At 42.5% G+C, this 12,899-nt stretch overlaps 1 protein-coding gene across 1 annotated transcript in view; it reads right to left on the bottom strand.

Annotated features, from left to right (window-relative positions):
• Positions 1–1,894: 1,894 nt before the first annotated feature.
• Positions 1,895–12,899, bottom strand: part of LOC124551102 (cytochrome P450 4C1-like) — a 166,656-nt gene continuing 155,651 nt past the window's right edge. The window contains exon 7 of the mRNA XM_047126033.1: positions 1,895–4,766. Within this exon, the coding sequence (XP_046981989.1) occupies positions 4,338–4,766 (429 nt within the window). The 3' untranslated portion in view covers positions 1,895–4,337. The remainder of the gene's footprint in view (positions 4,767–12,899) is intronic.

Consider the following 12,899-nt stretch of genomic DNA (forward strand, 5'->3'; position numbering starts at 1 on the left):
AAGCACTATGGGACTTAAATTACGTACCTCTTTCACAAATGTCCTCAGAATAAACTGAAATAACAACAGTGCTTTTAAAATATAATTACCATTTCACATTAAATAGGAAATCAATTTTATATATTACTTCCGTTAATGAAAAATATAACAATGAATTATCGAATTACATTGATGAATTTGATTCATTTGGATCGTGTTGTGGATTTAATGTGAGTATCATATTCTGCAGTACGTAAAAAAAATACGTTTTAGTGTAAAGTCGCAGTTTATTCATTTTGCCTATTTGCTATCGGCATCGGTACGCAGTGCCATCTTCATCCTCAGGAGGTCCTCTGGCATGCAATCATTACCCTCGCTTCCCAAGTAGGTGTGAATATTTGACACATCTAATTGGGAACCGAGCATGACGAATGTATGTCAGGTGATGGCATGAGGACAGTGTTGCTTACCCATACCGATACGCGGTAGGCAAAATACACTCACTTTCCAAACATTAATCCTGACTGGCGGGCTCTGCTGTTATGGTTAAACGGACGGGGCATGTTAATTTTAAGCGATGGTCAGATGCCCTTCCTGTCGCCACCCGGCAGTAGTCCAGAAATTGCTTCATTACTCCCTTCGAAACAGATGAATGAATTAGCTGACTGCCAGGCGCAGCAGTAACTACGTAAGACAGTGTGTAACATATTTAAAGCAAATATGATTTGCATCCTTACAGTGGCGCTATTATTTTATACGACTGGCGCGAAATTTGAATAGACATGTTTCAGATGTAGACACACGACTACTAACTTTCGTTTATAAGACAATTTTTTTTAAGATAATTTTATTGTCGTTAGGCCATTGCAACAATAGACAAATTTTTGCACAATAGCCAAATTTTTGTACAGCACAATCGTTACATTAATAAACAGAATAATAAAGCATTATTGACTGACAATTCAATGTCCCAGTCAAAGAATTCTTTTAATTCATAAAAGGGGTTGGTAACAAGCCATTTATTTAATGTTTTCCTAAATTCACACTCTGGAAGATCTTGCACTGTCTGCAGAAGCTTATTAAATAGTTTATGTCCCACTAGCTCATAGCTATTGACTGTCTTTGCTAGTCTACAGTATGATGTATATATGGACTTGTTTTTCCCTGTGTTGTGACCACGGATATTATTTCTTGGTGTTGCAATGTTTTTCTGTCAGTTGTTATCAGGTTATCATTGAGACAATTATAAACACACTTAAACATAAGCTCACCCAAAATTGAGTCCAATAAACGTGAAAGAACAATTGTAGCTGTTCATAACTGAATGGAACGCAATGGAATTCAAATAAATTCTAGTCTGTACGGAACGTGTCACAGGTTTACACTCTTCCGTTAAGAGCATCTAGTGGTAGAACTGGCTAAAATCTAACACCGTAAAATAACGTGCCCTGGCAAACCATGTGAAACAGTTGTGCAAGACTTGTAAAGGAGGAATTTTTAGATATAAATTAAGAAAAAAAATATTAAAAAAAAATAATAAAAAAATAAAAATAAAAAAACACAAAAAAATAGTTATATTGACTTAAGTATGTTGTTAAATTAACCTAATTATGTCATGTATTGGAAAATTCGACTCGTTCCACATCATTACGAAATATCGTATTCATGATCCATGGAACTAGTATTAATCTAATCTAATCTAATCTAGTGTGAAAGCGTATTGACAAGAGCATGATAATCTACGACTGACCTACAGTCCATGCCAGTCCCCTTGAATACAACAAAGATGGGTGAAGTATAAAGCGAGACGGATGATCTGAGGACACCATCAATAAGTAACTTCTCAATAATCTTGTGTAACTCTTTCATTTTTGGATGGGACTAACGACATGGTGCTTGATGAATGGGTATACCATTGGTCAAGACAGAATTTATTAGTAACCCCCAAATTATCGATCATTACATTCAGAAATTCAGTGAGAATCCTTACAATTTGTTCGGCCTTGACTTCTTTCAAAGGACCAACATCAAATTGTACAGAATTACCTTCAATGTTATATTATGATTAAGTAGCGTACAAATGTTGTAAGGCTGAACTTTAGCACAGCATTTCTTGCCACAATAATCAAGAACCATGGTAGTCCTCACAATAGAGTCACAACCTTGCAAAACACACGTGGACAATCATCTTGCAATTGCAAAATTCTGTGGTCATGAAAAACCCAGACGGCTTATACTATTGCATTGCCGACCAATGGCAACGTTTCTCGTTCACCACTGACTAACTGGTGGCTTTAGGGAGAATTTACGTATGTCCCAGTACTTACGGTACAGTACCACTCATAATCCATAATGAAAATACTGCTCTCCAAGTCCAATAGGGTGCATGTGGGTTCGTGGTTAATGGCTGAAGAAATATCACTAAATCCTGGGTTATAATATGCATAGCCACAATGGAACAATGACTTCTATCGACAATAGGTTCACGAGCTGGTGAACTGCACACTAGCCTGCCTCAGTCTTTTCGATGATTTGGTGTGAGTACTATCAGATAGTACACTCATTGTATTGGGAGTGAAGAAACTGATTTGATTCGCCATGGTGTTCCGATGAGCAATTTGCGACAATGGCCCCCTCAGACAGAACCCTGCTTGCCTAGCTGAGCCTTATACAACTGAAGTGTTGCAGGTTTCCCAGAGGTTGTCTGCTACCTCAACAGCCATGTACATCACCAGCGTCCAATACACCTTGAGTTTGAGGGCTTTTTGCAAAGGTTTCTACCATCCTCGCCGTCTAGGTGGTTAAGCCAAATCAGTGTTCCCTATGAGACACAATATTACACCGCCGTACCACACATCGGTCACTGAAACGTGCCCAGAACTTAACTGTTACGGAGTACTGGCGGTGCTCATCAATCCCCAGCTCAGGAAGCTCCGGTTCACCAAGCCTGTACCCAATTACTAAAGACAGCTCCCTGAGATAGTCATCTTTCTTCAGCAAGACCAGGGAGACACAGGTCAGTTATTGCATGCCACAGATGCAACAAACAATACCTCCAGCCCATGCAGAGGCGCTAATAAGACCAAGAACTGTTTGACAGTGTGTTGACTAATAGAGAGAGTGTTACTTCCAGGTTCTTCAAGGAGTTGTGTGGATGGAATGAAAACCACCTTGGAGAATTTGCCTGAACGACCTTCAGCAGTGTTGTCGGTCCTATGTGCTGGCCTCTTGCTCGCACCTTCAGCTTTTGGCAAGATCTATGTGTTTCTTTTTTAAATAAATATGTCCTTATTGTCTATAATACATCATCACATGTCACAGTTATCATTATCTACTTCACCCAAAATAAAAGTGTACACATTACCATAAATCTTTCTTTCTCTCCTATGTATAGTTACTGATTTGTGTGTTTATATTATTCCATATACATTCTTCTAAAATGAACCCGTTGTCTGTGATATTACAGATATCTTTCATGCTGTACTACCTCTATCTGCAAGTGCTTCTAAACCTCAAAAATCTACATGGCTATCTGTATAGTCATCCAAAAACCACCTGCAAAAAGTGAAATTACAAGAACAGAAAAATCAAAATGCCCGTAAGTTAGCAGACCTTTGCAATGCTAATGGGATGAACACATTGTCGACCATACTTCCCTGTATAGAGGAGCTTGAAAGCAATTAATATTGAAGTTGCTAGTGTGCCAAATGAAAAAGAAGTAATCTGAGGTCGCAATGTATTTAGAGAATGTCATTTTGATTTTGGAGGCAGTACTTTGATAACTGTAGCGATTTTTGCAGAAATTTATGCAGATTTTGGAGGTTTTGAAGGATTCTCAGTGAGAGATATTACAGCATGGAAGACACACATCACCATAGAAACTCTTAAGCTGTTCAAACATAATGGTCTGCAGCATGGTGGAGAGAACATTGTCCTCCATGTCCTTTCAGCAGCCCTGCAGAAGGAAGCTGAAGCCTCTCGGGGTTTTGGCCTGGAAAACCTTCTGCAGTACAGAGGGCAGTCCTGTGCGCTGGACCCATGCAGGATCACGTGGTAAACCAATATCGCCTTGACGGTGTGCTGGCTGGTGGGGAAAGTGTTGACCTCCACATCCTTCCAGCACTTATGTGATAGGAATGAAAACGGCCTTGTGATATTTGTCAGTAGTTTTGTTGAGGCTGGTCCTATGTGCTGGGAACTCACAGAGGCCTGCCAGAGACGTGATCATCTTGACTGTGTGTTGACTGATGTAGAGTGCATGGTTCTTCAGATCCACAAAGTGTCCGTGTAGTAGGAAGCGGTAGCGCCTCATGGTAGTGGTCAGGAATACCTTCACTTCAGCAGTGTGAAGGATATTCTTATGTGCTGTGTTCATGCAGGGGCACGCAGGAGACCTTGATTGGCTTAACCGGCTGATGGCTGACGGTAAGTATGCATTCCTCCAGATCCTCCCGGCAGCTCTGTGGCAGGATGCGGAAGCGCCTCAGAACATTTGAAAGGAAGACCTTGAGCTGCAGGCGAGCATACTGGGAACCCACACAGTTGCGTGCACCTACCCCAAATGGTATATAGCTACACACGTGCTCCTTGCCATGATGGTCCTTCAAGAAGCGTGAAGGGTCGAACTTCTGTGGGTCCGGGAAGAACTCCGGCAGGCGATGGGTGATGCAGGGCATGAAAGCCAATGTGGTGCCCTTGGGGACCAGCACCGCCAGCCTCGAGAGCCAGAGGTCCTTCGTGGCATCCCGAAACATCATTGGGACGGCTGGGAACAATCGCAGCGTCTCCTGTGGGTCACACCAGAAGAGAGTGCAAATAAGATCTCAAGTTTACACAGTGTTCGCACACCACTTAGAGATGTAAATAAACTCCTTATATGTAAAACAAGACTTTAACTGTAGATATGTTAAATGTGTAGTCATCCGCCAGGCTACATCTTTCAAGTGCTGATGGTGTTTCAAGAGCAGTACTGCCCAATATCTGCCGGTTCCCGCTGCTGTCGATTACTGTACAGAAAATACTATAACAGGCAGCTCAGAAGAATGCTTGTGAGGGGTAACAATCGTGGCCATCACTCCCTTTCGTCATGCAGCTGACCATGGTCTGCGTTGTTAAACCAAACTCCGCCCAAACAGACCATGAAGGCCCAACGGGACCGACCGGCCGCCGCGTCATCCTCAGTCCATGGGCGTCACTGGACATGGATATGGAGGGGCATGTGGTCATCACACCGCCATATATCAGTTTACGAGACCGGAGCCGCTACTTCTCAATCAAATAGCTCCTCAGTTTGCCTCACAAGGGCTGAGTGCGCCCCGTTTGCCAACAGCGCTCGGCGGACCGAATGGTCACCCATCCAAGTGCTAGCCCAGCCCGGCAGCCTTAACTTCGGTGATCTGACGGGAACCGGTGTTACCAGTGCGGCAAGGCCGTTGGCGGTCTGCGTTGTTGGCTGTATAAAATATATTGTCTTCCTAATAGACTACTATGCGATAATATTCTGTGTCGTTGTTACCTGGCATAGTCGCCAATTTTCTGTTGTTGTTCATTCACAACTCCAGAACCAATTGAGATAATTGTCGTGCATCATGAAATCAGACATCAAGCCCCGTTAATAAACTTGGAAAAGTTGTAGAAACTCGGTCACTGACGATGTTTTCACTAAAAAAAAAAAGGAAATGTGTATCATGACGAAAAAAGCATTTTAGGAATTCCGCACAAAATAACAATATTAACACACACTGTATCCATATAAATAAAAATCAACTGCCGCATGTACAGGGTTACCAGTATAGAACTGTATGAAATCAAATCGTCTTAACTTGTGAACGGTTTGCGTTAGGAGGTTCAAACTGTGCAGTTGGCCACGGGGCATCATGGGTATCAGTATACACATGGATGGTTTGGTGTAGCGACGAAGTCCACTTTCATTTGTATGGGTTCGTCAATAAACAAAATGGCCGCATCTGGGGGACTGAGAACCCGCATTTCGCTATTGAGAAGTCTCTTTACCCTCAACAGATGAGTGTATGGTGCACAGTGTCCAATCACGGAATAATCGGTGTGATATTCCTTGATGGCACGGTGACTACCGAACAGTACATGAAGGTTTTGGAGGATGATTTCATCCCCATTATCCAAAGGACCCTTATGTCGACAAGGTGTGGTTCATGCAAGACGGAGCTCGACCCCATCGAAGCAGGAGAGCATTTGGTGTTCTAGAGGAGCACTTTGGGTTAGCCAGGCGCCACTGCCATGGGCCTGAGTTGGTCGCCATATTCTCCGGATCTGAACATATGCAATTCCTTTCTGGGGGGCCATATTAAAGACGAGGTGTGCAGCAATAATCCCAAAACCATTGCTGAGCAGAAAACAACCATTCACAAGCTCATCGACAGCATCAATGTACCGACACTTCAGCGAATCATGCTGAATTTTGCTATTCGTCTGTGCCACATCATAATCAATGATGGCAGTCATATCGAACATGTCACAACCTAAATCCGAATATCTGTCGTGACAGTTACATGTTGAATAAGGAGTGTGCACGCCGTAGTTTGTAACTAATTTACTTTTCTTCATTTGTTCAATAATTGTCACCCTGAATGAAATATCATCACTTGCGAAAGGCTCGACCGTTTTGGCCGACTTTTTTTTGTTTTTTGTTTCCGTAAGTCTCAGGACAAGGTTTATATGGAAGAAAATTTTTGGAAAATACGTCAGAAAAATCGGAAATCTGGATAGTATTTCTGTATGAAAATCTCAATGAAAGAAATCTAACAGTCGGTTTGACAGATCTGCTGTCACGTGTTATCATAACAAAAACAGTGTGACGTTCTGGCTGACAGTTCCGCTATTCAGTTTGACAGTTCTGCTGTCGCTCGTTTTCATAAAAACAAAAAATTCCAAATTGAATATTGATATTTTGCAAAATATAATACGATTGAAAGCGATGTTTGAGTGTCTCATCGGCAGTGATCATATCTTTGGCTTATTGCAAAGATTGAATTGATGTCAGTTCGTGGTAATTTAGTGTGTCGCAAAAATTCGGTTGGTTTATTTCTTCGGAACCAGTGAGGTGTTGAAATATTGGTCGACATACTCGTACGTGCAATGCGAGCCAGCTACATGATCGTCGAGTGAGTGAGACTGAGGTAGAACGCAAACAGCATTTGGAGGCAAATCGAATAAGAATTTTTCAGGAGCGTTACGTTATGACTCCGGAACGATAACAACAAAGAAGGTCAAAGACAAGGGGGGAGAAGGAGATGGACAGAAAAGGGCGAGGAAATGGGTATAAAGAAGGGGAAGAAGGAGGTAGGAGGAGATGGAGAGAGAGAGAGGGTTGTGAGATGTACAGGAAGTGGGGTGGGGAGGGAAGGGGGCGACATCAATTGGCAGAATTAGGGACGACAAGGAGGAGATAGAGAGAGGGAGGGGGCGAGAAGGAGGGGGTTAGTGAGATAATGGAGAATTAGATTAGGATGCATATCCAATTTCCATGGATATCAAGCAATTACGAAGCAATGCCTGGTTCGCTAATACAACATATAATTGAAGAAGATGACTGATACCATTTCTGAAGTGGCAATATGCTGAAAATGTGTGATGATTTAGTGAATTTACATCGGTCGAAGCTGATCTACTCTGCCAAGTTACAGTGTTAACGTAACTGCCTACATGAGAATGTTTTCAGAATAACGCTTATTATTCTGCGTTAGATTGCGTGACAATGCACACCCGACTCGCTACCACATTCCTGCTGCACGTATTCTTCTCAGCAGTGGTTACTAATCGTCATTATCAGACTGATATTGTGAACAGAACTCATGTGTTCAAGCGGATATAGTCCCCAGAAATGTAAAGGACAGAGCTGTAACGATCCTTACAGATCGTAAACGATTTTCAATTTTTTTCCTTTGTATACAATTTTTTAAGGTTTACACTCATGGTGTAAGAGACGGTGTGTAGCTAGTTACAACCACGGATAGCGGTTATTGCTGAAAGAATTACTTTTCGGTTATACTGGTTTTCTCAAAGCCAGTTTAACAAGACTATTACAAGCGCTCAGAATAAACTGTTTCTGAAATAACCGATTTTCGTTTTTTTATTCCTGTTATTTTCTGTAATAAACCGAACAAAGATTGAAAAATTTTGACATCCTTTGTTTCAAGACTTATCGAATCAAAATAAATAAACAAAAGCTTTAACCATCCGTCGTTCGCTGCTTTTCTCGAAAAGTGATAAATGTTTGTGTTTGTGTGTGTGTGTGTGTGTTTGTGTGTGTGTGTGCGCGCGCATTGTGTATTAAACCGGGGACCTAGAAACGACAGAGAGGCTTCGTCCCGCCTTAGCCCTCAGTGGTTCACAACCCCACAGCAGGCCCAGCAGTCCACTCACCCCACCGCCGTCCCACACCAAACCCAGGGTTATTGTGCGATTCGGTCCCCAGTGGACCCCCACCCTCGGGAACGTCTCATACCAGACGAGTGTAACCCCAAATGTTTGCGTCATAGAGTAATTATGGTGTACGCGTATGTAGAGACAGTGTTTGCGCAGCTATCACCGACATAGTGTAACAGGTGAAATAAGGGGAACCAGCTATGATTCGCTTAGGCAGATGGAAAACCACCTTAAAAACCATCCACAGACTGGCCAACACACCGAACCTTGACACTAATCCGCCGGGCAGATTCGTGCCAGGGACCGGCACGCCTTCCTGCTTGGGAATCAGCGCGTTAGACCGCACAACAAGGCGGGCGGGCTAAGTGATAGAAGTGGTTAACTACCACAAAAAAATATTCTCCTATCGATTCTAATTTTTTGAAACTCTGCTGAAAAATCATGACGGAATTGGGGCTCATACCAGTATATAGACATTAAATGTAGTCAGAGCTATAGGGCGAAAAGTGAGGTTGAAGAACTGTATTTCTCACGTTAATTTGCCCGTTTTCAAGGGCTACAAGCAGATACAGCGATATTATGGAGACGCAGGTAGCATATCAGTAACTTTCAATTTTTATTGTAAACTATGAATGGATTTTTAAGTTTTATGTTTTCTCCTTATACAGGGTGAAAAGTATTTAAACCGACAAACTCTGGGAGGTTGTAGGGGACATCAAAACAAATATTTTTCCCTAATGTCATTTTTTCCTATGAGGAGTACTTAAACCAGCAGAGGAAGATTTCTCTGGTGGCAAGTTAATTAAACCAACAAACACTTTTCCATTTTGTATGACCAAGAGACAACACATTAACACAACCCAATTTCAATTACAGTAGATTTTCAAAAATTCCTCCACTGAATCGAAAACATAGGTTACACCGTCGGATCATGTTCTGTCTGACACGTGCATAAAACCCAGGAGTATCCTGAATTGTTCCTGCTGCTGCTACTATCCGGGCAACCAGATCCTCTTCTAATGGAACAGGAGTTGCGTAAACAACTCTCACCACACAAAAAAGTCCAGAGGGGACATATCTGGGGATCGAGCAGGCCATGGTGCATGACCACCTCTGCCAGTCCACGTTTCTGGGAACCGTCGGTCCAGGAATCGACGCACACGACGACTGAAACGTGCCGGCTTCCCGTCACGTTGGAACTACTTGTTTTGTCTTGTAGGGAGCGGGACGACTTCCAGCAATTCTGGCACTGCCCTGGCGAGAAAATTGTGATTGAGCCTGCCATTTAATGGTCTAGGTAGCAGATATGGCCCAATTAAAAAGTCCCCAACAACACCGATCCACACATTAACCAAGAACCGCACTTGATGAGCGCTAGTAACTGTGGCATGTGGGTTCTCCTTACTCCAAACATGCAAAGTGCGCATGCTGAAGACTCCACCACGCCCGAAAGTTGCTTCATCGCTAAACAACACAGAGAATGGAAATGTAGGATGCATTTCACACTGTTCCAGGTGCCACTGCGAAAACTGTGCTCTGGGTGGATAATCAACCGGTTTCAGGTTGTGGACACGCTATAAGTGAAATGGACCTAACAATTGCTCTCGAAGGACTGTTCTTACATTCGTCTGATTCGTCTCCATGTTACGTGCGATTGCACGAGTGCTGATTGAAGGGTAACGCTCCACATGCTGCAAGACAGCTTCCTCAAATTGCAGCGTTCTGACCGTGCGACGGCGTCCCTGTCCAGGTAATCTGCTAAATGACCCGGTCTCACGCAGACGTTGGTACACAGCAGCAAAGGTCGTATGATGCGGGATACGGCGATTAGGATATTGTTGTTGATAAACCCGCTGTGCGGCTCGTCTGTTGTGGTGCGCTACGTAGTACGCACCAACCATATCAGTGCACTCACTCCAGGTGTATCGCTCCATTAATAAACAGAGATAATGCACTACTACACTGGTGGACAGCAGTTACCTACAACTGAAGAGCGAAATATGCCCTCTAACAACTGAAGATCGTAATACGGGCTCTAACAACTGAAGAGCGTAGTACGGCCTCCACCGGTTTAAATAATCCTCACAGGAAAAAATTACATTAGGAAATAATCCCCTACAACCTTGCAGAGTTGCACTTTAAATACTTTTCACCCTGTAGTTCGTCGCAAGTTTCTGCGGCTCCACCAGTTTTTACTTTTAAAGTGGCGGTGGTGGTAAGTTCCTGTGCGACCAAACGGCTGAGGTCATCAGTTCCTAGGCTTACACACTGCTGAATCTAACTTAAACTGACTTACGCTAAGGACAACACACGCGCCCATGCCCGAGGGAGGAATCGAACCTCCGATGGAGGGAGCCACGCGAACCGTGGCACTTTTAAAACGAATGGAGAATAATACTTCACTATTACCGAAGTTCGTAAAATACTTCCAGACTAGGGGTGTCGCCATTCTGCAATGCCACTGATGTCTGACGGCGACATTGAGAAACTGCCATACAGACCAGACGGGACAGCTCTTGAACACTACAGGCGCACTCTTATCATCTAAGAGACCACATAACATGGTAACCGATCATTATTGTCTCAGAAATGTTGTACCTGTTCTTAAGCCACAAGTTGTTGCTCGTTTTTGTTAAATAGCACTGATCGCTTCTCCCATTTTTTATAATAACGCAATATTTCAAGGCAACGCAAATTCCACTTATAAAAATTACTCGTTCTTAAAAAGAGGTTTATTTAAAAACGAAAAATGTTCGTACTTCTGCTATGGCTAATTGATATTTTGTTTTTTAGCCAGTTATTAGTAAAAAAACAAAAACACTTGCTATAACCAAGACCAAACAAATACCGAAACCGAAAAATACCGGTTATTCAGAACTAAAATACCGACACCGGTTTTAACCGGTCGGGGTTTTTCCTATTCCTAGTTGCAACCTTTGCTGACTCATGGAACGTGTAACGAGCCGCTTCTGAAAGTGTCGTTCCTTGTTCGAATGTAATGACGTATATTGAAGAAATAAAGATAAGCTATTACAACTAAAAACTGCAATAATTTTATGTTAATGTTGTAAGAAACACTAATCGGCCAGTCTACATAAATTAAAAGAATGGATGAAAGTGAATGAGGGATGCCTCACATCTTGCAGTTAGCCAGTGTCACATTCCCTTCCAGCTGCGAAGTAGTCCCCTGGGGCAAAAAGGAATAACATACCACCTCTCTCTCTCTCTTTCTGTGTGTGTGTGTCCAGTGATCACTTTGACGAAATATAGGTGTTAAGCGCTAAGCATGAATGACACAAATCGCTACTAACAAGGAAAACTTCCCATTGCACCCCCCTCAGATATAGTGGTAAAATGGCCCAGTGGGTAGCCCTTCAAAATCTGAAAATACATCAAGCATGAAAACAGGAAGAAGATGCACTGAACTGTGAAAAAAAAGTAAAATAGAAACAGTGGACAGTTGAAGTTCAAGATGTGCACCATCTAAAGTGCGCGTCATTTATGACAGCGGCCGAGTTTAGGTTCGTTCTGCGCATCTGACGTCACAAAACACAGTCAGCCAATGAACAGAGAACGACGTTGCCAGAGCTCGACTGCAGTGCAGAGCACGGACGAGTGCCTTCAGTTTTAGAAACGTTCAGTCATAAATAAAGTAATTGAACAAAAGCAGTGTCTTGATAGCAGACTTTCTTTTATAGAAAGTTTGGAAAAAGCATTCTTTATACCAATTGCTTCATATTCTATTAATTAATTAAACCAAACAAGCAATAAGCCTCCTAATTCAGGCGATAGCAAGGAAAGGTATTTGTATCATTCTCACTAACCGCTTTGTCGCAATAAAGAACAACGGTAATTGTTTATTTCCTATTGTTCTTCGACGAAACATGAGTAATTCATAGTCATACCAACAGTGTTTGTCGGTATTTTGCGTGACCTTTTAAAGTCCTCCGGGAAATATAATGAAAGACAAGCTGTGTTAGTGTAATGGTTAAAGTGTATGGCTGCTAAGTGAAAGGTTCTGAGTTCAAGCCTCGTTCAGTGCTTAATAATTTCTTTATTTAAAAACAATATCGAAGTGTCTTCAGGAATTTTATTCGTTTGAATGTAATTTTTTGAAATTTCTAGTGGCAACTAAAATCGAGCATACAGAAAGTATACGCTATGCACTTTTACCTCTGCAAACTCTTCAAAATTTCGTGCAGTGGTTTACTACATCTAATGCTGCACAATAACTGCGTTGAACTTCGAAACAAAATTAAAGTCATATATGGGGGGGGGGGGGGGGGGGGAGGTATCAGTCAAGAAGATGTGTAAAAATCAAATTATTGGGCCAAATAGTTTTTGTGAAATCGAATGATAAAATGTGTCAAAGCAGTCGAAACACCATGTGTCTGCACAGGCGAGCAGTGCAATGATGACAAAATCGCGCACATCGCGGAATGCGGGGAGCACGTCTGTGTAGCAGCGAAAGGGTTAATGCGGCCGTGGTGGCTTTACTTCATAAACTGCGCGCTCCC

Source organism: Schistocerca americana, chromosome 9 (assembly GCF_021461395.2).
Source record: "Schistocerca americana isolate TAMUIC-IGC-003095 chromosome 9, iqSchAmer2.1, whole genome shotgun sequence".
Lineage (NCBI taxonomy): Eukaryota > Metazoa > Arthropoda > Insecta > Orthoptera > Acrididae > Schistocerca > Schistocerca americana.